Source organism: Schistocerca nitens, chromosome 2 (genome assembly GCF_023898315.1).
Source record: "Schistocerca nitens isolate TAMUIC-IGC-003100 chromosome 2, iqSchNite1.1, whole genome shotgun sequence".
Classification (NCBI taxonomy): Eukaryota; Metazoa; Arthropoda; class Insecta; order Orthoptera; family Acrididae; genus Schistocerca; species Schistocerca nitens.
Window position 1 is genome coordinate 1,184,316,014 of NC_064615.1, and position 26,365 is coordinate 1,184,342,378.

Here is a 26,365-nt window from a genome sequence, read left to right on the forward strand (position 1 = left end):
AGAATGGATACCATGCATATAATTGTAGAAATATAGCTAGTTGTCTTATGACCGAGGTGTCCACGTCAGTCTGAAGAAGTCCGTGGAATCTAGTAAAAAATAAAATAAAATAAAATAAAATAAAAAAAAAACTGGTGGCACCTGCATAATGCAGACCAACTATGTGATATATTTATCTGGTGGTTTATGTATGGCCTTAAGATTAATGGGATGCCGAAACTAGTTGCATATAGTAAAGGATTTATAAAAAGTAAAACAGCTGTTTGGTACGAGGTTTTTCACAAGAATTTGAAGCCAGCTGCAGTCCTATATCCCACCTCGGATGGATTCACAAAAAGAAGAAAAAAATCATTCATTGCCCTAATAATTTCTCCAAAAATATTACCCATTACATGGAATGACCAGATACTGCATTCAGAACAAGAATTTTGGAGACGTATGCAGGACCAATACCTGGTAAGTGCTATATCAAAATATGACCTCTTCCAACACCTCTCCATTTTCTACCTCATTTTCATTTTCTTCTTCTTCACCTAACTCTGAATTACTGTCACAGCTGCTATATAATCTGGATAAAGGCCCGACTCGGCATTGTAGAAAGTCCTAAATTTTGCATTTAAGAACTCGTTCACACAGGGTGATCATACAGACACATTTGATTTTGCCCATCACACAGACTGGTATGTGATTGAACTTGAACGTGGCATCAGAGCTCACTCCCCAGAATTTACAAGAATTAGGGGACTTGTGTGCACAGATGTGGTGCCAACTGCCTCCAGCAACCTATCAAGGCTTTGTTGATTCCGTGCAAAAATGCATCGTCACTGTTATCCGTGCTGAAGATAGACATACCGGCTATTAGGTAAGTGGTCAAAAGGTTCTGTTTGATCGGTGTGTGTAGTTGTACTTAGTCAAGGATAGACTGTAGCCATTCATCGAGTTGATCACTTATTTTCATTTCTTTACGAGAATATAACATCGTTTCAATCTATAGGAACAGGAAACAGTCTGCCAGAGAAATCCCACAAGCAGTATGGTGGGGTCAGTCTGGCCCCAAACTTACCTGCTCTGAACACAACCACTTGGTTTTACAGTTCAGAGTGCAAAGTATGCAGACCTACAGCACTACAATTTTACAAGCATTCAATCTAAACATAAACAAAATTCCCTGGCATCCATATTACCCTACCACACTGGTTGTGGGTTAGATAGGCTACGCCTGATGACTTGGCAGACATTTGTAAAAGATAGAAATGAAGGTAGTTAACTGAGGTGATGGAAAAAAAAGAGGCAAGTGAAAGTAAAGAGTAAGTATCATTGAAGTAAAGATGCACTTGAAAATTGCATAAAGGAATTAAATTTTGTGAATTAATTGAAAAATATTTCAAAATCTTGCAGCGTACAGAAACAACTAACTTTCAGTTTATTTAAATAATATTACTATTTGCCGAAATAAACACTTGCATAATATTGTACATACATTTTCAATAAAAAAGTTTTGGTTGCCAGCAGCTTTTCAAGAAGTAATGTATCTTATACAAATTCATCCCAGAAAATACAGTAATAAATTGTAAAGTGAAAGAGTTAAAATGATTGATTCGATAGTTTTCTGTAAAGTGATCGAAATAATGGTGTTAACCCATTCTACAGTAATTCTGGAAGTGCTCCTTAGTATTTCAGCAGGTTATATGATTAATGTTTTATGTGAACACACTGAAAACAGAAAAAATTGTAATAATTCAATTAAAAATAAATAAAATAAATACAAGCTGAAACACTAGCAGGACCATGAAACAAAAAATAAAGATTGAATTTCCATCTACACTGTACCATTATATCTGTATAGGAAGTTACTTTTATTTTTAAAATAAATGCAAAAGGAAATAGTGTGCAAGGATTAAATAATTATGGGTAAATCACCAGAAAATGTTAAGCAAACAACAGTATATGTTTTAGCCACTTTTGATGACTAATTAGTGATGCATTTCAGACATTGCCCATCATCAGAATATCTGTCCAGAAACATCACAAACTATGTATGACACATTAAGCGTACTTAGATTCATAGGCAAATAAGTTAACATACCAGAGAAAAAAACTTTACTTCAGAGTATCATGCCAGGTGTTATCTATCATAACTTTGGAGCTCTCAACTCACAGCATTCTACCATCACATAATTAGCTGTTATAACATACCACTAACTGACTTGGTTGTAGAAGTGCTGAGTTCATTTGTCATATTTTGACACATAGTTAACAAAAATGAACTGAAAAACCATAAAAACAGTACATCACACTAAATGATTTTTTATTCCTTTAGGGGAACTAATAATCACAATTGAGAGTGCAAAGATCACATTGGAACAAAAGTAAAGTATTAATACAGGTGGTATGGGCAAGAGACAGAGGGAAGGGAAGGGACAAGGGGGATGTGGTGAGAGGCTTCCAAATTAATCTCAGCTTATGTAAATGAGAACCAGCTATCTCTAGTATTAATAAACTTAAAATAGGGACTAGAGGCTTACTGTAAGTCTATTAGGTATTGCGCATACACGTAATAAGTTGAAGGTGAAATTTCTTTAAAGTGCATAAACAGGTTATTAAATTATTCCAGCATAAGAACACACAATATATTCAATATAATGTTATTCGAGTGGGGAGAAGCCATCAGCCTCGGTCAAACAGTAGTAAGTCACATATTTAGCTATTTTTTTATTTGTTTTCATAGTTTAATTCTTAAGTTAGGGGTAGGGTGGATAGGGTGTGTGTTGGACACAATAGGAGCTGGCAGCAGTTCATGATTGGCTGAAAGTGCTTTTAACTATGGTCAGCTGTCTTCAGGCTGCTGCATTCAGGTGTAATGGTGGCGGAGAAACTGGTGCATTGCTTGGATCAGCTCAGGTATCATTTGTTTCACCATAGGCTCTGCTGTTGAGGCACCTTCTAGTGCATATGATGTGGTGGGTCTGCCCTGACCATAGGGTGAGTGGCAGTCGGTAATACATTTGCATCACTTGAGGCAAAGGGTTAACATTGAGACAGATCATTGGGATGAGGGAGAGGGGGGAGTGGATTGCACATGTGCACATGGTAAAGTGAGCATTCAGGATCAAGGAAAGATGTAAGCAGAACACTGATTAAAGGGTTGGTGGAAGGAGGGTTGGGGCATGGAGGTGTACAAAATAAGAGCAGAAGAGAGTGTGGCGGCAGCACCGTCCAACGCACGAAGGGCTGAACTACGGCACTGCCGACACAAGTAGGGGCAGCTGTACCGTTACACAGAATTTCGGCAACGGTGCGTCACACACCGGACCGCACGGGAACAAAGCAGGCGGACAGTGCGAGCTAGTCGACGCGACGCGACACACATCTCTCAGTTCTCCCGCCGCGGACCACGTGCGTCGAGTCAATGTGACTCCGCCGTAAATGCGTACGCACGGTCGTAAACACAGTCGCCGTTAAAGTGTCTTTCGTTCCTTTGCGGACGTTATGGCGCCTCCGGTCGCGCCAGGGGCAGAACATTCTGTGACGCGGCCTTTTGTCTCGCTCGGTCCACAACTCCTCACTGGAGTGTATACCCTCCGGGATCGGTGATGGAGCCGTACCGCCAGTGCAACGCACCTGTATAGACGGACATTAGCAAAGAATGGTGTTTATCATTTATTGTAACGGTAGGAAGAATAAATGTGTCCTGTCCCAAAACTGCTTAGTCGTTTTTGTCACCAAGCCTCTCCCCTGAGCACAGTGCGTGGGCGCGGCGATAAAGCCGGTTCACTGCACGTGAGTGACTGTAAGCAGAGACACAACACGTTCCCGCTTCAAGAGGAATATCTTTGTTTGATTGTGGAACTACACTCCAGAAAGTGATTGATGGCTATCAATGTCAACACTAATAGGTAAATTTAGATATCATCTTATAATGATTGATATTGGCAGTCATAAGGTGTAGTATGGTCTTTGTGATACTAGTGTGCTCTGTGATTTTGGAATCAGCTGAAGGCATTTTTCCTTCTACACTTGTTTTGATGTGTGTATATATATATATATATATATATATATATATATATAGTACAAACAATGTTTTTATCCTCGTGATTATTATTGAATTGTTGTGTGTGTTTGCAATTTCAGCAAAGCATGATATTGTTTATAATGTTTGAATTTTATGCAGTATTAGGCATGTAATATATGTATTGGCTATCTATGCAAATTCCCAGTTGGAAGTAAGTTTGCTATTAATTCAGATAGAACACTACTGTATAAATTGGGCCTATGACATGTAGTCCATAGTCTTGTCATAATGCTGTGACATAATCTCTTCTGGGTTTGTATTTATTGTGACTCAAAACCACCCCCCTGTCCCCTTGCCACCACCATTTAGTCACTATTTATTTTACTTATACCCTTGACCATACCTCCTCATCTTCCCATTGCTCTTTCACAATCCAACCCCCCCCGCCCCCTCCCACAAAACAAACATTCTGTATATGAAATTAGGTCAAATCTGTTGAAGAAATCATCGGCCAAGTCATGAGGACAAAGACACAGCATGGCTTCCATTCTGTGGTGCAATGGGTAAGTTAGGGTGTAAACAGGCAAGGAATCAGATGAGTCTTTCTGTCACCAAGGAAAATTAAAGAAAGGTTGTGACCTGACAAACATACTCTCAGGCTCAGTGTACCAGGGATTTATAATATTCCTTGTGAGTATGGTATCAGTTATGTGGGACAGCCTATACAAACTACTGCTAATTGCTGTGTTGATCATCATCTGAAGCATGAAAAAATGAAAATCAGCAGTTTCCGAGAACTGTTTAGTGAGTAAATTCAAGAAAGCCTTTAAGCAGATGAGGATCTGGCCCATATTTCTAGCTGTTGGGTCTCTGTAATTACGGAAGCAGCTGAAATTAGACTGTATGATCACAACAATATACACACTGGTTATGTAATTATCAGTTTATTTATTTGCTATTTTCTAATGCAAGAACAGACCACATGTTGCACATGAGGCAGTATATATGAATATAGCACAATATTTTCACACAATTTCAAATTAATTAGTATAATTAAGCAATGCATGGAAGCATGCCATTGGAAAGAAAATTAATTTAATTCCTCATTCAGCATTGTTTATCACAATGCCATATGAACATAACTGGGATTCTGAAAAACTAGAACAGGTGTAGGAAGACGCAGTTTGTGCATAACACTGACATATAGTTCCTTGTTTACATTACAACGACCAAAATTGAAGCATAACACATACTTTGCCAGGAGCACAATATTGGGACACCCCCCCCCTCCCCACCCCCCTGGAAATCTATTCTATGAACTTCTCTATAATGTTGTCTGAGGCCTAGGTTAGTTGAAGGGTGGTAATTTCGTTAGTTGTGGAACTCGTAAAGTTTGAGTGCGGGATAATTGTTGTGGTGACAAATTGGACATATGGCATTGCCTAATATTTACGTTTGCGTTATATTTGAAGATACCATATTTATTGCAATTCTCGCAATAAAACCTAAAAGAACAAGGTAAAATCGGAAAATATAGTTAATGAATAAGCATTCAAAGAATATTTTGATACGTATTATGAACAATATCATACACAAACTGGGTGTGGGCAATCTACATGTAATGGCTTTTTAAACAACAGGTGTGTGACGTTGCTAATGTCAATAGAGCTCAATTCACTTCTTGTCACCAGGCGGCACTGCTACACACGTTCTGTCTCCCTGATGACGTCATGAGCCTCAACCAATCAGCAGACCCAATTCCTTGGCGTCCCCTGGACGCAAGTGTCTCCAAGTCCTCAGTATCCACAGTCCACACTGTTCGATCATCACTATCGATACTCCCAGATCGATTTATTTGAACAAAAGTAACCATTTTCAGCGAATGATAAGCAAAGAATCAAAATATTTTACCAACTCAATCAACAAGTAGATATGTTAAATGTTACAGAATTCAAGTTAGCTTCTTATTTCTGTACACAAAATATGGAGAAAGGAGGAATTGCCGTATTTGTCAGAAACTGTTTTGTTTTCAAGAATATTGATATTAACAGATTTTGTTCAGACCAGCACTTAGAAGCTTGTGCACAGAAGTAGTATTTCATAATAAGTCCTTTATAATAGTAGGTATATGTAGATCACCTTCAGGAAATTTTAACCTCTTTATAAAAAAGCTGGAAGCTCTGCTGTCCCATCTCATAGCAAAAAACAAGGAAACAGTGGTTGCTGGTGGTTTTAATGTGGATTTATTGAAAAGCTCTGTCAATGAACAATTATTGCAGTCATTAACACTATCATTCAATTTATTTCCTAATGTGAATTTTGCTACTAGGATATATAAATGCTCTGAAGTGGAAATGAGCATTTGGCATCATTGCCACTTTGGTGCAGGTCTTATTAGTTTCGACGCCACATTGGGCGACCTGTGCACCAGATGGGGATGAAATGTTGATGAAGACAACACAGCACCCAGTCCCTGAGCAGAGAAAATCGAACCAGGGCCCCTTAGGACAGCAGTCCGTCAGGCTGACAATTCAGCTGTCGAGGCAGGCTAAATGCTGTGAGATTGCTATTGATAATATCTTTGTAGTCAAATCTAGAAAAAAAAGTCATATCGCAAAACCAATAGTAAATGGGCTATTTGATCATGACATGCAGCATTTAATGTTTAAAGTTGAAACTTTGGCAGAATAAAAAATCTATTAAATCTAATTACAAGAGGGAAATAAATAAGTAAATAATTGAGTAATTCAGGATATTGCTCAAAGACATGTACTGGATAGATATGTTTACAATACTTCTGACTCAAATGGAAAATACAAAGCATTCATTAATACAATTACCTTCACTTTTGAAAATTGTTTTCCCCTAAAGGTAACTGAGATAACATTGAAGTAAAAAAATAAACCATGGATTACACAAGGAATAAAGATATCACATGGGACAAAAAGGAGACTGTATCTACTATCTAGGAAGAGCTCTGATGTTAGAATTGTAATGTGTTAAAAAGAATATAGCAAAATATTGAAGGAAGCAATCCAGAAATCGAAGCAGCTTTATTATGAGGAAAAGATAATTACATCAGGCAACAAAATAAAAACTATACGAGATATAGTGAGGATAGATAGGTGGGGCCAAAAAGAAGAGGAACAGATAGCTCTAAAAATAAATGAGATTTTGGTAACAGGTACATGTAATGTTGCAAACCTCTTAAACAAGTACTTCATTTCTATTACTCACAGGTTAGGGTAATCAGGTTCGGTGAACTGTGCAATGGAGTAAATGAGATCAGTCTCTAAAAATAAATTCAGTAAAATGGAAATGACACTCACATCTCCCAAAGAAATAGTATCCAGCAAAAATGCTTAAAATCTAACTATTCCAGTGGGTATAATAACATGTGTATGAAGTTAATCAAAGAGTGCTCATAAGACTTGAGTTCTATGTTAAGTTATTTGTTTAATCAATCTCTTATCAGTGGAACATTTACAGACTGGCTAAAAGAAGGGGGATAAAGAGATACCATCAAACAAACGACCAATTTCACTTTTGCCAGCTTTCTCAAAATTATTTAAAAAGGTTATGTTCAAGTGTCTCCTTAAGCATCTGACTGCAAATAATATATTGTCCAAGTCACAGTTTGGATTTCTTAAGTGTTTTGATATAGAAAAAGTTATTTATCCTTACAGTGATAATGTACTTAATCATTAGATAATTGATAATGGATAGGTACATAAGGAAAAGCCCCAACAAGCTATGACAAAAATTTAAAACCAATGATATTAATTATTAGCACGCCCACTGTAACCGCCGATAAAGATATATTTTGCTATGCCAGAAGGTGGATAACAAATGATAAAAAATTCCATTCAATTTTTTTGTTAATAGAGAGACTCTGTCTTTAGTTCTTGAGTAGAGAAGACTGGAAGATGAGTGTGGTAGCCATTTGTGTTGTCTGAATAATAATTATTATTTGTGCAAAACCACGAAAGTTTTCCATTCTTCCGCGCATCATCTCAATGTCAGCGGTCTGCTTGGAAGAAGAAGCCGAATCAAGAACTAATGTTAAATACACGATCAAGAAACAATTACTCATGGTGGAAGAAGACGATTATAACCAAGGACACCAGAAGTAAGTTCACGAAAAGACTGTCTCACAATATAGGAAATTTGTGGAAAGGATGTGGGTTTTAAGGGAGAGTGTAAGGAGTCATCCCGGGAGCGGAAAGACTTACCTTAGGGGGAAAAAAAGGATAGGTATACACTCGCACACACACACACATATCCATCCGCACATACACAGACACAAGCAGACATCTGCTTAATTGGTTTTCTCCACAACAATATTTTTTTCTGGCTATTTGGCTCCCAGTCGTGATGTTGCTCATGAAAATTTGAAAATAGTTAGAACATGCAAAAAAAAAAAAAAAAAAAAAAAAAAAAAAAAATCATATAATGTTATAAATAATTTTGAATAATTTACACCACTGGTTTCATGGCTTTCTCAATGTCATGTCTCTAGGTCGCCAGTCTTTCCCTCTCCTTCCCTCTTTCCTTATGAGGCAACAGTTTGTTGCGAAAGCTTGAATTTTGTGTGTGTGTTTGTGTTTGTTTGTGTGTCTATCGACCTGCCAGCGCTTTTGTTTGGTAAGTCTATATATATATATATATATATATATATATATATATATATATATATATATATATATATATATATATATATATATATATATATATAATAGAGGGAAACATTCCACGTTATATATACACTCCTGGAAATTGAAATAAGAACACCGTGAATTCATTGTCCCAGGAAGGGGAAACTTTATTGACACATTCCTGGGGTCAGATACATCACATGATCACACTGACAGAACCACAGGCACATAGACACAGGCAACAGAGCATGCACAATGTCGGCACTAGTACAGTGTATATCCACCTTTTGCAGCAATGCAGGCTGCTATTCTTCCATGGAGACGATCGTAGAGATGCTGGATGTAGTCCTGTGGAACGGCTTGCCATGCCATTTCCACCTGGCGCCTCAGTTGGACCAGCGTTCGTGCTGGACATGCAGACCGCATGAGACGACGCTTCATCCAGTCCCAAACATGCTCAATGGGGGACAGATCCGGAGATCTTGCTGGCCAGGGTAGTTGACATACACCTTCTAGAGCACGTTGGGTGGCACGGGATACATGCGGACGTGCATTGTCCTGTTGGAACAGCAAGTTCCCTTGCCGGTCTAGGAATGGTAGAACGATGGGTTCGATGACGGTTTGGATGTACCGTGCACTATTCAGTGTCCCCTCGGCGATCACCAGTGGTGTACGGCTAGTGTAGGAGATCGCTCCCCACACCATGATGCCGGGTGTTGGCCCTGTGTGCCTCGGTCGTATGCAGTCCTGATTGTGGCGCTCACCTGCACGGCGCCAAACACGCATACGACCATCATTGGCACCAAGGCAGAAGCGACTCTCATCGCTGAAGACGACACGTCTCCATTCGTCCCTCCATTCACGCCTGTCGCGACACCACTGGAGGCGGGCTGCACGATGTTGGGGCGTGAGCGGAAGACGGCCTAACGGTGTGCGGGACCGTAGCCCAGCTTCATGGAGACGGTTGCGAATGGTCCTCGCCGATACCCCAGGAGCAACAGTGTCCCTAATTTGCTGGGAAGTGGCGGTGCGGTCCCCTACGGCACTGCGTAGGATCCTACGGTCTTGGCGTGCATCCGTGCGTCGCTGCGGTCCGGTCCCAGGTCGATGGGCACGTGCACCTTCCGCCGACCACTGGCGACAACATCGATGTACTGTGGAGACCTCACGCCCCACGTGTTGAGCAATTCGGCGGTACGTCCACCCGGCCTCCCGCATGCCCACTATACGCCGTCACTCAAAGTCCGTCAACTGCACATACGGTTCACGTCCACGCTGTCGCGGCATGCTACCAGTGTTAAAGACTGCGATGGAGCTCCGTATGCCACGGCAAACTGGCTGACACTGACGGCGGCGGTGCATAAATGCTGCGCAGCTAGCGCCATTCGACGTCCAACACCGCGGTTCCTGGTGTGTCCGCTGTGCCGTGCGTGTGATCATTGCTTGTACAGCCCTCTCGCAGTGTCCGGAGCAAGTATGGTGGGTCTGACACACCGGTGTCAATGTGTTCTTTTTTCCATTTCCAGGAGTGTATATATATATATATATATATATATATATAATAGAGGGAAACATTCCACGTAGGAAAAATATATCTAAAAACAAGATGATGTGACTTACCAAATGAAAGTGCTGGCAGGTCGACAGACACACAAACGAACACAAACATACACACAAAATTCAAGCTTTCGCAACAAACTGTTGCCTCATCAGGAAAGAGGGAAGGAGAGGGAAAGACGAAAGGATGTGGGTTTTAAGGGAGAAGGTAAGGAGTCATTCCAATCCCGGTAGCGGAAAGACTTAACTTAGGGGGAAAAAAGGACGGGTATACACTCGCACACACACACACATATCCATCCACACATATACAGACACAAGCAGGCATCTCACAAGAAGACATATTTAAAGACAACCTCTTAGTTCATCCCTATGAAATCCCCAAACCACCTTCCCTACCCTCTGGCTCCTACCCTTGTAACCGCCCCCGGTGTAAAACCTGTCCCATGCACCCTCCCACCACCACCTACTCCAGTCCTGTAACCCGGAAGGTGTACACGATCAAAGGCAGAGCCACGTGTGAAAGCACTCACGTGATCTACCAACTGAACTGCCTACACTGTGATGCATTCTATGAGGGAATGACCAGCAACAAACTGTCCATTCGCATGAATGGACATAGGCAGACAGTGTTTGTTGGTAATGAGGATCACCCTGTGGCTAAACATGCCTTGGTGCATGGCCAGCACATCTTGGCGCAGTGTTACACCATCCGGGTTATCTGGATACTTCCCACTAACACCAACCTATCAGAGCTCCGGAGATGGGAACTTGCTCTTCAATATATCCTCTCTTCTCGTTATCTACCAGGCCTCAATCTCCGCTAATTTCAAGTTGCCGCCACTCATACCTCACCTGTCATTCAACAACATCTTTGCCTCTGCACTTCTGCCTCGACTGACATCTCTGCCCAAACTCTTTGTCTTTAAATATGTCTTCTTGTGAGATGCCTGCTTGTGTCTGTATATGTGTGGATGGATATGTGTGTGTGTGTGTGCGAGTGTATACCCGTCCTTTTTTCCCCCTAAGTTAAGTCTTTCCGCTCCCGGGATTGGAATGACTCCTTACCTTCTCCCTTAAAACCCACATCCTTTCGTCTTTCCCTCTCCTTCCCTCTTTCCTGATGAGGCAACAGTTTGTTGCGAAAGCTTGAATTTTGTGTGTATGTTTGTGTTCGTTTGTGTGTCTGTCGACCTGCCAGCACTTTCATTTGTTAAGTCACATCATCTTTGTTATATATATATATATATATATATATATGCACAACTGGCGACCTAGAGACATGACATTGAGAAAGCCATGAAACCAGTGGTGTAAATTATTCAAAATTATGTATAACATTATATGAAATTTTTTTTTGCATGTTCTAACTATTTTCAAATTTTCATGTGCAACATCACGACTGGGAGCAAAAAAAAAAAAAAAAAAAAAAAAAAAATTCTTGTGGAGAAAACCAATTAAAAACAGAAGCAAAAAGAAACCGGAATGTGCGGAAAATTTTGGAGATACGGTTGCTTAGCTATGCTTGGTAGTGTCTCCTACGTAATAATTAGAAGTACCTTTCCTTAATTTCCTTTTCTAAATGCATTGTAAGGAATTTTCACAAATTTTACATAATGACTAGCGAGATAAAAGTTTGAAGTTTTTGTGTCATAACATTTCGTGCCTACTAAAAGTAACTATTTAATGCTTGACGACACGTAAATCGTATGTTTAAATACAAAAAAATAATATATTTCAATTTTCTATTTTTCAAATTTTTAATTTAATATTCAAGCAAAATAGCACAAAAATCAGTTTTCATTATTGCTGACAATGGCAAAAATGCAATGAGGCAAAAATTCGTACAATCGCAGGATAGATTAGAACATCTGAAGTACCAGCGCCATGTCTTTCACACTCAGAAGTGTTAAGTAGTTTAGAGATGAACATAACAGAAGTAACATGTGCTAGTGAACTTTCACAGAGTCCTAAATTTGATGATACGTTGCTGACAATAGATGAAACTACATCATGTATTTCCACGAGCAACATCCTGTTTGCACAGAAAAACATAGAAACCGTAGATAACATGATTTTTGACGACACTTTACCGTCACCCATCACACGAAATTCAAATATTGATTTGGAGAGTACAATTGTCAACAACCAAAGTACATTAGACAGCAACCAAAACAGCGCACTTGCCACTATACTTCAAAAACTCGATAGCTTGAGCACAGAAAAAAAAAATACAAACACCAATAACACCAGTTTGCGTGCAGACATAAATACAAAATTTGACAGTTTGTCACAAAACCTTACCATTGTCACACAAGACATAAACAACATAAAGCAAGAGCAGAAACAAGTTTTAAAACATTTTCAGGATACAGTCACACAACAGATCAGAGATTTGACTAAGAATTTTCACGAGGAAATGAATGTAAAATTCAAAGACATGGAAAAACAGCTAAGCAAGATGTACTTTCCGAAGTAAACAATGACATTACGGGTATAAAACAGAAATTAGACACTCTTAACGAGCAGAATGATACAGTTGAGCAGCAAATAAAAGCAATGAAAGACACACATACACACACACACACACATGAACCTGGAAGCTACACAAACACAATTAACTTCCACAGTAAAGAACATCTCTACCGTAGTAAAGAAACTGTACAAGGATTACGAAAATATACCAGCAGCAATAGAGGAACTCACTTTAAAAGTAGCATCACTTGAAATCGAATCAGTCTGTGCAAAAAAGGAAAGAGACAAAACTCATAAAAATTTATGTGACATAATTTCACAAGCTGAAGCAGGTACTTTAGACAAAACCAGTGCCACAGCGGAAAAGGTAGTGAAAGAATGTGTGGTGTGCGTACTGTAAGACCTTCGGTACACACACCATCAGATTATTTGACTTGTCGCTCTAACGAAGTAGGCGAGTGTCAGCAATATGTCTCGTGGTCTTATCGTGGCGTGTTTATCTTCTGCCCTTAGGTCAGATGATAGGAATGCCACTTGCATGCTTAGAGTAGCAGATTGAGGGTAACCAACTTTAAACAGAACTTGATTAATTTTCACAGACATTTATTAAAATAATAAAAGGCATAGACATTACATAACTTGATTCTGGATGCTGTTTACAATTGACAATCTGAAGTTCCTTTGGTCTTGGTATGCTAATCTTATTCTCACATATCTCTGATACTTGACAAAGTTTCTATTCATTTATCTTCATGGCTATGTACAGGAATATGGTAATCTTATTTGGCGCAGACTAAAACTTGATTATAGACTGGTGCAGACTAATGTAGACTGGTACAGACAGTTGCAGATAAACACAGACTCGTACAGACTAATGCAGACTGACTAATCAGAGGTCTGTACACTCGTTATAATACCTTGCGCGTTCAGGTATCACTGCGCAACTGTAATCCGCAAGGAGAAAAGGTTCTATATTAACAGCAATCTCATTGGCTGCGTTACATATTAATACGCAGATCGGCGGAAGCAGAATTTGGTCCGTCTCTAAGGCAGCGCCATCTCGTAGTGTGGAGACGGATGAGCTCTGCGCCTGCGCTGTTGTGCTTAGTGGGGCGCGTTCTAGTGGGAAAGTTGTGTACACGCTGACTACATGGAACTATGTACACAACAGAATGTAAATTAATCAATGATGGAGTTGAAAGGGCTATTTACCAAACGGTAAATGACATTATCGACAAAGTGAACACCATTTTGCAAGCTACAGAGCACAAGATACACAACTACTTAGGTGAAACTGATACAGAGACGCCAGTTGTACACATAAACAAAGAGCCAACCACAGTAAACCAAAGAAATGTATGCACACAGATCATTGCAAACACTACAAACAATGCCAGTAGTAATGACAGAACGCAGAGTGTAAGTTTACAGGGCATAATACCAGAACCAGTACCTACGAGAAGTGTAAATAATTGTGACGGCTATGTAAACACCGCACAAAATGCAAACAACTTGTCCACTGTATTTGCCGACGAAGGTCTATTAAGACCCCGTCAATTTCCAACATTTACGAATGAAGGTATGAAGATGAATCCTGTTGTGTTTATTAGTGCTTTTCGACATGTATTTCCTAGAAATTGGACGGAAGCACAAAAGATCAGGTTTGTTGTTGGGTACACGCCAGGCAATGTACTTTTGTGGGCGAACGAGGTAGCTGAGCGTTGTACCACATATTTACAATTTGAACGGGCATTTCTTGACAAATACTGGTCAGAAGCCTATTTCTCATGTTGATGTTTTAAAAATTTTAAAAAGTCATTTGCCATTAATTACTACACCTGAGTACAACACAGAATATTTTCTATCCATTTTAGATTCAATCAATCTAATATATGAGGAGAAAGTAATAACAAATAGGGGGTCAGACAGTCAAACACCACAACAACATAACTCAAATGGTCAATACAAAAAGCCAGACGTGAACATACAGCAGGGCTTGTTCGTGCTACTGCAAGGATACATTAACTGTGGTAATGGATACGGGGGTAGAAATAGCAGGAACAAGAGATTTAAACAAAACTTTCCGTATAATCGGAACCATTACCATCTACAAGCTAATTTCAATCCCTCCTCTCAAAACTATGCACCACGTATAAATAAAAAGTAATCTGTACCAAACGTCAGCACACAGCAACAACAATAATGTGCCACACACCATACTGCAGCCAACCTTTGTGCAGCAAAATCACAATATGGTGTTGATTCCACAACAGCCACATGAACACACGAGAAAGCCCGTCGCGAACTGGAAATGATACACACTGGGGAAAAAACCACACAGTACAACTGACAGAAATAATCTGTGGTATAAACACACAGTTAATACTTGATACAGGGTCCACGACTAATTTAATGTCTGAAGCATTTTTCACTGAATTAAAAAGACAAAATTAATTTCTTGTTCTACCAGTGCAAAACTGCAAAGTACAAACCGCTACAGGCGCAAAAGCGAATTAGTAAAACACCAAGTTCTTATCACCGTGAACATTGAACAATGTTCTGTGCAGTGTAATGTTTTAATAGTAGACAAACTCTTATCAACTGCTTGATAGGTATGGACATATTTAGAACCTATGTCTATCATAGGTAATGGTAAGTGCCATTTCTCTGTGAAGGATCAAAGATTTTCTATCAGCCTGAATACCACACCAGAGAGGTATGGCAAAGTAAACCTAGAACCCCATGTCACTGCACAATATTCATATCCCACCATGTATTTTATGAACGGTAAAATCACTAAAGTATTGTGATCACCATATGAAGATGGTATCTGTTCTTTCGGACATTGGCGAGCATGCAACTCGTTAGAATGAAATTACAATGAAATGAACACCCTGCTTACAGGCGTTGACATACGTCAATGGGGACAGATGAAAATGTGCCCCCCCCCCCCCCCCTCCCCCCACCGTCTCCCAATATGACTCGAACCCGGGATCTCCTGCTTACATGGCAGATGCTCTATCCATCTGACTCACCGAGGATACAGGGATACAGAGGATAGCGTGACTGCAGGGATTTATCTCTGGCACGCCTCCCGTGAAACCCACATTCTCAACGTTGTGTCCAGCACTACATTCGTAGTGTCCCTGACCATTATACTCATTACTCGCGGCGTGTTGCTGATTCCCGTAAGAATTTGGGCACTGTTTGTGCATTTGCACAGAAGAAGAAGATGGTCAAGTGGCTGGTGAGCCTTAACTGCATATACAAAGATGGTATCTGTTCTTTCGGACAAATCCGATGATGAAGACTGTGAAGAGGGTATTAACTATGGATAAGGAATGTTTTAATTTAAGTGACATGAATTCAAATATCCCACTTTCCAGTGACTCTTTGCACACTCTCTGTCCGAGAATGTTTCCCTCTGGTTTCCTCGAGTTACCGTTTGTCTTTGTGACGGGATTGTTTGTAAACACTGTTTATGGAAGTTGTTGAGTTATTTTGTATTTAGTGCTTTATTTTTCGCAGTGAAAATGCCTAGAGCTGGAGCAAAAGTGTTTAAAAAGCATGTGAGCTGGCAAAAGAAAAGAAATGATGATTCATTAGCAAAGTAGTTCTTGACCATCGCTGTTGGAAAATGTGAGTCTACTTATTACTGATTTGCTGAACGAACTTACTCCAAATGAAAATAGTGCTTCTCATAAAAAACTTAGAGATTTCAAAGAGAAATATAATTTACTTGACAAAGAGAAAGAAGTTTTTGAGCTCACTGATACGAGTATGTTGTGCGAAGCTCTTGAAAACAGTGTGTGCTGCAAAAAATGTCAAGGAAACCTTTCTCTGATAGCAGAATCCCATGTTGACCTGGCTGCCCAGCTTAATTTAATATGCAGTGTTTGTAAGTACAGCTGTAAGTTTCCAAGCTCTGTTTCAGTAACTGTAAATAATGGATGCAAGAAAACTGAACTTTATAGTGTAAATATTAGGTTAGTATATGGATTGCGAGCAATTGGTAAGGGCAAAGCAGCTGGTGATATGCTATGTGGTGTTCTAAATCTTCCAAGTGTACCTTCAAAGTTTGATGCTTACAACCATGCACAAGAATCTGCAGTTGAAAATGTAGCACAGAAGTCAATGCAGGTAGCTGTGGAAGAAGCAACGAAAGAAAATGATGGCAGTCGTGACCTCACAGTGGCTTTTGATGGCACGTGGCAAAAAAGGGTTCAAACCTCCAACAATGGTGTTGTAACAGCAACTAGTGTTGACACTGGCAAGGTTACTGATATTGCAAAAATGTCTAAATACTGTAGATGCATAGACAGGCTGAAAAAAGAATGTAGTGGTGACTGTGTTGCTAATTATTATGGTAGAGGTTGCTGGGGTGAAAAAAAATTTTCATCACTCTTCAGAGTGGTATAATGTTCGCTATGTCAAGTATCTGGGATATGGTGACTCTAAAGCATTCAAAGAAGTTTCGAAAGTAAACCATATGAGAACAGTGTAAATATAAGCAAATTTGAATGTGTAGGACATGTTCAGAAGAGAATGGGTGCCAGGCTGAGAAGGTTAAAATCAGTTATGAAAGGGAAAAAACTAGATGCTGGGAAAACCTTGCATGACAAAGGAAGATTGATTCCATAATAGACCACTTTCAGAATTGCTATAACCTGCGAGCAATTGGTAAGGGCAAAGCAGCTGGTGATATGCTATGTGGTGTTCTAAATCTTCCAAGTGTACCTTCAAAGTTTGATGCTTACAACCATGTACAAGAATCTGCAGTTGAAAATGTAGCACAGAAGTCAATGCAGGTAGCTGTGGAAGGCAATCTTGTAGAAATGAGGAAAGCTATATGGGTTTTATATTTCCACACCATATCCACAGATGAGTATCCAGAACATGGTGTGTGCCCTAAACCTGAAAAGAGATGGTGTAAATACAATTGGAGAGAAATACACTCCTGGAAATGGAAAAAAGAACACATTGACACCGGTGTGTCAGACCCACCATACTTGCTCCGGACACTGCGAGAGGGCTGTACAAGCAATGATCACACGCACGGCACAGCGGACACACCAGGACCCACGGTGTTGGCCGTCGAATGGCGCTAGCTGCGCAGCATTTGTGCACCGCCGCCATCAGTGTCAGCCAGTTTGCCGTGGCATACGGAGCTCCATCGCAGTCTTTAACACCGATAGCATGCCGCGACAGCGTGGACATGAACCGTATGTGCAGTTGACGGACTTTGAGCGAGGGCGTATAGTGGGCATGCGGGAGGCTGGGTGGATGTACCGCCGAATTGCTCAACACGTGGGGCGTGAGGTCTCCACAGTACATCGATGTTGTCGCCAGTGGTCGGCGGAAGGTGCACATGCCCGTCGACCTGGGACCGGACCGCAGCAACGCACGGATGCACGCCAAGACCGTAGGATCCTACGCAGTGCCGTAGGGGACCGCACCGCCACTTCCCAGCAAATTAGGGACACTGTTGCTCCTGGGGTATCGGCGAGGACCATTCGCAACCGTCTCCATGAAGCTGGACTACGGTCCCGCACACCGTTAGGCCGTCTTCCGCTCATGCCCCAACATCGTGCAGCCGGCCTTCAGTGGTGTCGCGACAGGCGTGAATGGAGGGACGAATGGAGACGTGTCATCTTCAGCGATGAGAGTCGCTTCTGCCTTGGTGCCAATGATGGTCGTATGCGTGTTTGGTGCCGTGCAGGTGAGCGCCACAATCAGGACTGCATACGACCGAGGCACACAGGGCCAACACCCGGCATCATGGTGTGGGGAGTGATCTCCTACACTGGCCGTACACCACTGGTGATCGTCGAGGGGACACTGAATAGTGCACGGTACATCCAAACCGTCATCGAACCCATCGTTCTACCATTCCTAGACCGGCAAGGGAACTTGCTGTTCCAACAGGACAATGCACGTCCGCATGTATCCCGTGCCACCCAATGTGCTCTAGAAGGTGTAAGTCAACTACCCTGGCCAGCAAGATCTCCGGATCTGTCCCCCATTGAGCATGTTTGGGACTGGATGAAGCGTCGTCTCACGCGGTCTGCACGTCCAGCACGAACGCTGGTCCAACTGAGGCGCCAGGTGGAAATGGCATGGCAAGTCGTTCCACAGGACTACATCCAGCATCTCTACGGTCGTCTCCATGGGAGAATAGCAGCCTGCATTGCTGCAAAAGGTGGATATACACTGTACTAGTGCCGACATTGTGCATGCTCTGTTGCCTGTGTCTATGTGCCTGTGGTTCTGTCAGTGTGATCATGTGATGTATCTGACCCCAGGAATGTGTCAATAAAGTTTCCCCTTCCTGGGACAATGAATTCACGGTGTTCTTATTTCAATTTCCAGGAGTGTACATTCACCACCACAGTCTACCATTAGCCATCATGGAAGGAATGAAGCCAATTTCAGAGATCTGGCTGACAGAAGTCTTCTGATGAAATGTCTGCATGGTAAAACACAGAACCCCAACGAGTGCTTGAATGGCATCGTCTTCCAAAAACAGTGCCTGTTGGAATTAATACACTACATTTTGGTTTGTATGATGCTGTGGCAACCTTCAAGCTTGGGAATATAACTAAATGCCAGGTCCTTCAAAAGTTTGGTTTGCATGTTGGTTCCCACACAGTACATGCTATGTTGACTTTAGATCAGCACAGAATAAGGCATGCTGACAATATAATAAAGACATTAGTGAAAAAAGCAAGACAGGTGCACAGGGGTACCAAAAGAAGACTTGAAGATGATTATGAAGACTGTGAAGGGGGTACTAACTATGGATCAGGAATGTTTTCATCTTCTTTCTCCGTTTCCCGTAAGTTTGCTTTTTACTTCTTCTAGAAACATTATCAGGTACTGGTGAACCTAGAAGTCTGAAATTTTTATGACTTAGTCACATGGGTTCCTTTTACACACTGAAACAACGATTTTTTAATTAACCTACTTGATTTACAAAAGACTTAGGGGTGGTAATCTAGTAAAAAGAGATGGAAAAAATTTACTTAAAAATAAATATCTCTGTAAGAAAATACTGTTGTTTCAGTATTGTTATAACATATCAATGCACATACAGTAAAAATTTTTTCTCTCTGTCTCCAGTAGTTTGTGAGAAAATGATCCCCATGATAAGTATATTTTAACACTGAGGTGATAGGCGATTCCATATCCCCTTAAGTGCCTAAACAAGTCTGTATTTGCCGTGAGAATGATGTCAGATGTAGGAGACATAAATATAAAAAAACTTGCATACTTTGCTTACTTTCATTCTATTATGTCATATGGAATAATATTCTGGGGTGACTCATCAAACCAAGCAAAGTTTTTAGGGTGCAAAAGCATGTGATAAGAATCATTTGTCGTGTAAATTCAAGAACATCATGTATAAGCCTGTTCAAGGAACTTTGTGTTCTAACCACTGCTTCTCAGTATATTTATTCCTTAATGAAATTTCTTGGAAGTAATACATCTCTATTTCCAACCAACATCTACTTCACCTGACAGGTTAGGGTTCAAGTGTGGATGGATGTTCAGATTATCTTTCCTGTCTGTTGACAACTGATAGCTTGAGTTGAATATTCCCTTTCCTTTTCAGTGTTACTAACGATGTTAGTCCACAATTTTTCCTCCACTGCTTTCAACCTCTGATATATCCTATTAGTTCTGCCTTCTGTACTTTCATTGCTTCCTCAATCACATCTACATAACCCTTGTGTTCCTGGGCTACCTTCTGCACCAGGGTACTGCCTCGGTCTAGCATACCAGCCTCGGCTGTATCTTTTATTTCCTTAATGCCTGTATCTGTCCTTTCCTGCTCCTTTCTCATGAACTGACTATTTAATGTTATGCTACCTAGTTGCATTGACAGGTCTTGCATCTGTTCAGGTAAGCCTTTGTACACTGTTTTCAAACCATCAACGGTACCTGTGAGCGTATTTATATTCTGGCACAATTTTGACGATTCCTGCTGCATTTTTGCCTGAGCCTCAGATATCTTTCTGTAAATTGTTCTTGTCTTTTGCCTACTTATGACACTTTTTGGCTTATAGGAAATAAAAGATACAGCTGAGGCTGGTATGCTAGACTGAGGCAGTACCCTGGTGCAGAAAGAAGTTTTTCAACATTGTACCGTATAAAGCCAAGGCTGAGGTCGAGTGATGGAGTATCGACTTAATGGCTTAGCTCTGTTGAACACTCACCCTAACGTTGATTGTCCTATTGACGATGTAATTAACCATTTAACCAGGAACAACAGGTGCATAGAATTCATCATTTAAGAAAGAGAACTACAATTGTAACTTATTTATATCATACAACATTGTTTGGATATGTGTATAATCAGTTTAAATAAAAGTTTCTTAAACTTTACATGTGACTTGATTATTTTTTCTTATGGTAAAATTAAAGGTAGCTCAATATATCTTTAGTGCTCCCTCCTTGAAGTTCTTCTGTATCTGCCACTGGTCAGAGTAAGCCAATTAATTCTCTACCTAAAATGAATTTTCTGTCAAAATGTGTACATATTTTATGAGAATGCTTTAATTTGTATGGGCAGAGACACTATCAGCAAAGTCATGAACAACATGGATTGTACATTTTTGTTGGCTTTTTTTGCTCCTTCCGGAATTAATTCTCCAATTGATTACGTTTAATCCTTTGCACATCATGTGATTCTCATCATTGTTACAATAATATATAGTCCAATTCATGAAACAGAGAAAGACAATTGTTGGTATAATAGAAAATTTACAAAATTATATAATTATTTTAACAGTGCTAACATGGCTGCATCGATTCTCTATTCCTGTTGACTTCTTCTTAACAGTTTCGTATCTACTTATATTTAAGATGAAAATTCATCATCCACTCTTTCTTTTTCTTTTTAATTACAGTTATTCATTAAATTGCAATCTTTTGGCAAAAGGGAACTCTCAATATCCAAGCCTATAAGATTCTAAATAGTATTTGAACTTCTCATATAAGGATACCATGTGTGGGTAAATGTTGCGCCGTAACTTAAATACAAGAGCAGGGGAAAGAAGTACAATAGAAGATGAATGGGTAGCTTTGAGAAATGAAATAATGAAGGCAACAGAGGATCAAGTAGTAAAAAGACAAGGTCTAGTAGAACTCCATGGGTAACAAAAGAGATACTGAATTTCATTGATGAAACGAGAAAATATAAAAATGCAGTAAATGAAGCCAGCAAAAAGGAATACAAAGGTCTTAAAAATGAGATCAACAGGAAGTGCAAAATGGCTAAGCAGGGATGGCTAGAGAACAGATGTAACGACCTAGAGACAAATATCTCTAGGGGTAACATAGATACTGCCTACAGGAAAATTAGAGAGACCTTTGAAGGAAAGAGAACCACTTGTATGAATATCAAGAGCTCAGATGGAAAACGAGTTCTAAGCAAAGAAGAGAAAGCAGAAAGGTGGAAGGACTATATAGAGGGTCTATATGAGGGTGATGTACCTGAGGGCAATATTATGGTAATAGAAGAGGACATAAATGAAGATGAAATGGGAGATATGATACTGCGTGAAGAATTTGACAGAGCAGTGAAAGACCTGAATCGAAACAAGGCCCCGGGAGTAGACAACATTCCATTAGAGCTACCGATAGCTTTGGGAGAGCCAGCCCTGACAGAACCCGACCATCTGGTGAGCAAGATGTATGAGACAGATGAAATACCCTTAGACTTCAAGAAAAATATAATAAAACTTCCTGATAGATTAAAATTGTGTGCCGGACCGAGATTCAAACTCGGGAACTTTGCCTTTTGCTGCCACGCCGTGTCAGCAACGTGTAGTACTTGGCTATTTGACAATGGTTTGGCAACAATATGCCCATCTTTTTGTACGCATTTTTTGATAATTTTACAAAATGACAAAATAAATGAGTACTTATGAAAATGAAATATTCTGTTTGTAATAGTGAAGATACCATTTGTAATAGTGAAGATACCACTATGAAACCTATTCAGTGGTCCTCACTAACATGTATGGAAATATATTATCGGTGAAAAACAATTGTATGCACACATTTCTCTCCCTAAAAATAGATGTTCTGTCCAAATGTCTACATATTTTATTGGAATGCTTTAATTTGGGAATTGGATTAGCAGAGACACTACAACGTGCAGTCATGCACACAATGCATTGTGAATTATCCTGCCTTTTCATTGGCTTTTTCATTTTTTCTGAAATTAATTCTCCAATTGATTATGTTTAATCTTTGGCACATCATGTGATTTCCATCCTTGTTACTGTAATATAGTGCACCATACCTGAAACAGAGAAAGACAATGATTAGTATTATAGAAAATTTACAAAACGATATAATTATTTCAAATTATTACAAATGTACTAACTCTCTCCCGATGGTGATGTCCTAGTATAGGTCACCAGATATAGTGGTTAGGAAGAGATACTGTGAACTGTTCAGAGCTCACACAATTATGTTAATGCACATTTATCTGCTCCAGAAATTTTAAGTCCAGAAATGCATGCAGGTATGGATGTGTGTGGGTTAAGAAACATTATGCCAGTTCTGGAACATTGGATGAAGATTAATTCCTTTGAGTTTGGTGTATGACTTGATATTTACATCTCCCCAACAATATACAACAATGCTGGTGTGTCTGTGTCGGCTATTCTCTCTTTGTGCTGACATCTTTTCCGAAAATTCCATTTAAAAATTCAAGTCCTCATCTCATTGGGATGTGGAGATTAGGACGTAGCTCAGTAGGAGAATGAAAACTTGCAACTTAACTTTCAATTAACACAATACTAGGAAAGTGCAAGTACATATGACTCTCTTGCACAAACTCAAAAAACTGACAGACGCAGTGAGAAAAACAATTGAGGTACTTAAAAAATTGATAATATAGCTTTCAATTTTCTGTCAGCTTACGTAGATATAATAATAACTCCCTATGATATCTTCGCCACACTGGGACACTGTGAATAAGAATAATTACAAATATTTATTTATAAGTGTAAGACATTTAAAGAACAGAATAGAATTCTAGAAATTCTAATACATTTCTTCAGCTTCCAACACATCGTTGAACAGAATGGAAAAGAATACACATTTATTGTCTCGTTACATACAATTCCGAGTCAGTAACTTAATGTACAAGAGGCTCATCAAAAAATAATTTCCTTTAGAGTTTTTCTAAAATATCATTAATATAGCATACTGAATACATGACTAACACACAGCTGATGGATTTTTCCAAAATAACAAACTATAACATCCTAAATATGCATTCTCTCCTGCTCAAATTTTCAGATCATCCTTCATGAACTCTTCAATTGAATAGTAATATTTCTCCACCAGTTTGTCATTCAACATTGTTTTCCAAGTTGATAAATGAATACTCAGGAATTCTTTTCCTTTTAGTTTGTTGTAAATTTTCATACCATATACTGCAGAGTCTGAGCATAAAGTTTGGGTGGGCAGCATAAACATATTTTGATTCCCGATGTTGTAATCATGTCAGAATTGATTTGCTACAAATGAATCAGCTTTACTATGTACAAAAGGTAAGGGAAGACTTATCATTGATTTTTTATGAGAGGATGATGTGATTTTCTTCACTTTACATTGTGCACGTTTCCTAAAGTTTTAATATTTGAGACATACGTGTTGAGCTATTCCGAAATTTAATTCTGTATCTTATTACTGATTCAAAATAACTGTGACATATTACTCTCCTTATGTGTATGCTGGTAGTACTCTGTAATACCATCATTGTACTTGTGCTATTTAATTTATTTGCAAGGTATCATATATGTGAGCCCTATGACATTTTTATGTAATTGCATTTCAAGGAATTTCGCAAAGCTAGCTTTCTAAAAAATCTTGTTTTTTGTGATGGATTTTTTAACTTTGCTTGTTTTATTTTAAACTGCTTGAGCTGAGTTTCTCCATGTCTAATTCTAACCTGATACCTAATTTTTTTAAGGTACGAGGGCTGTTTCATTTTTTTTTTTTTTTAACCTCCGATCGTCCATCTAAGCAAGTAACAGGTAGGGAGGGGCCGGACCTGTGCGTCATGCGATTGTGCAGCTCCCCCACCACAACCTCTGCCATTTTCAGCTGCAGTGTGTCAGTCGAAGCCGAGCTACGTCCGTGTAAACATGGCCGCTACGCTCATGCTCCCGCCAAATGTGAGTTATGAAGTGTAATCCGTTTTCTGCAAGCAGAAGGATGTAGTGCTGCAGAAATCCATCGCAGAATGAGCTATGTGTACAGTAACAACATTATGAGTGATGGTAGTGTTTGGGATTGGTGTCGAAAATTTAAAGAAGGACGAACAGACGGCCGTGATGAAGGTGGACAAGGTCACAAGTCTGTCGCCACTGTAGGCCTCGTTGAGTGTGCTGATCAGGCAGTGAGATGCAAATGGAGGTTTACAATTAACGAACTGTCTGATGAATTTCCGGACATTTCAAGGTATGCTTTGTACACAATTGTGACTCAAGACCTAGGCTATCGGAAATTGTGTGCATGTCGGATCCCAAAAATGCTGAGTACCGACCACAAAATGCAAAGGATGGCGTCAGCATTATCGTTTCTCACACGTTATGCCAATGAGGGAAACATTTTTTTGAAGTCGATTGTTACTGGTGATGAAACCTGGGTCCTCTATGACAATCCTGAAACAAAGGAACAATCAAAGCAGTGGATGCACACAGCTTCCCAAGGAAGTCAAAAAAGTTTAAACATTCACTGACAAAAAGAAAAACAATGGCCACTTTGTTTTGGGACCATAAAAGAGTGCTGCTGGTGGACTTTATGGAGCAAGGTACGGCGATAACCAAGGAAGTTTATTGTGAAACTTTACGTCATCTCCACAGAGCCATTCAAAACAAACGCAGAGGGATGCTTTCATCTGGCGTTGTTTTGATCCATGACAACGCCCGACCACACAGTGCCAACATTACAAAAGACCTTCTCAAAAAGTTTAAAAGGGAAGTTTTTGAACATCCACCATGCAGCCCGGACCTAGCACCAAGTGATTATCACCTGTTCCGAGAACTGAAGTCACAGTTAGGTGGGCAGCGCTTCGCTACTAACGAAGAACTTCAGGACGCCATCAAGACTTACCTGTCCTCACTGGCGGCAACATTCTTCGAGGAAGGCATTGAAAATCTTTCGTCACGGTATGACAAGTGCCTCATTCGTTTTGGTGATTATGTAGAAAAATAAGTTAAGACTGTACTGTACTTTTGGTAATAAAATTATTATTTTCTGTACGTTTTTCTTTTATTTTCAGCCAATTGGAGGTTGAAAAAAAAAAAAAAAACAGCCCTCGTATTTAAGAGGTTTGAGGAATTTGGTTGGTACTGTTAATTTCGATGATTACAGGTGTGTCATCTGCAAATAAAACTGAGTGACACTCAATATCAAGTGGTGGACCTTTTATGCAAAACAGAAACCGAATGGGACCTAAGACTGAACCTTGGGGTACTCCACGTGAAATGCTTTTCCATTCTGAAACATAATTTTCTCTCTCTGATGTTGTAATCACTCATCTTCAGTTTGTTAGATGGGACTTAAAACTTTTAATACAGTGCCTCTAATTCCATATTTTTCCCATTTAGAGAGTTGCAAGCAGTGGTTTACACAATTAAAG

The 26,365-nt window shown here is 39.8% G+C and overlaps 1 protein-coding gene across 1 annotated transcript in view; it reads right to left on the minus strand.

Annotated features, from left to right (window-relative positions):
* Positions 1-22,940: 22,940 nt before the first annotated feature.
* The window catches only part of LOC126237515 (F-box/WD repeat-containing protein 10-like), a 679,603-nt gene continuing 676,178 nt past the window's right edge, over positions 22,941-26,365 (minus strand). Inside the window, exon 14 of the mRNA XM_049947683.1 lies at positions 22,941-23,008. Within this exon, the coding sequence (XP_049803640.1) occupies positions 22,965-23,008 (44 nt within the window). The 3' untranslated portion in view covers positions 22,941-22,964. The remainder of the gene's footprint in view (positions 23,009-26,365) is intronic.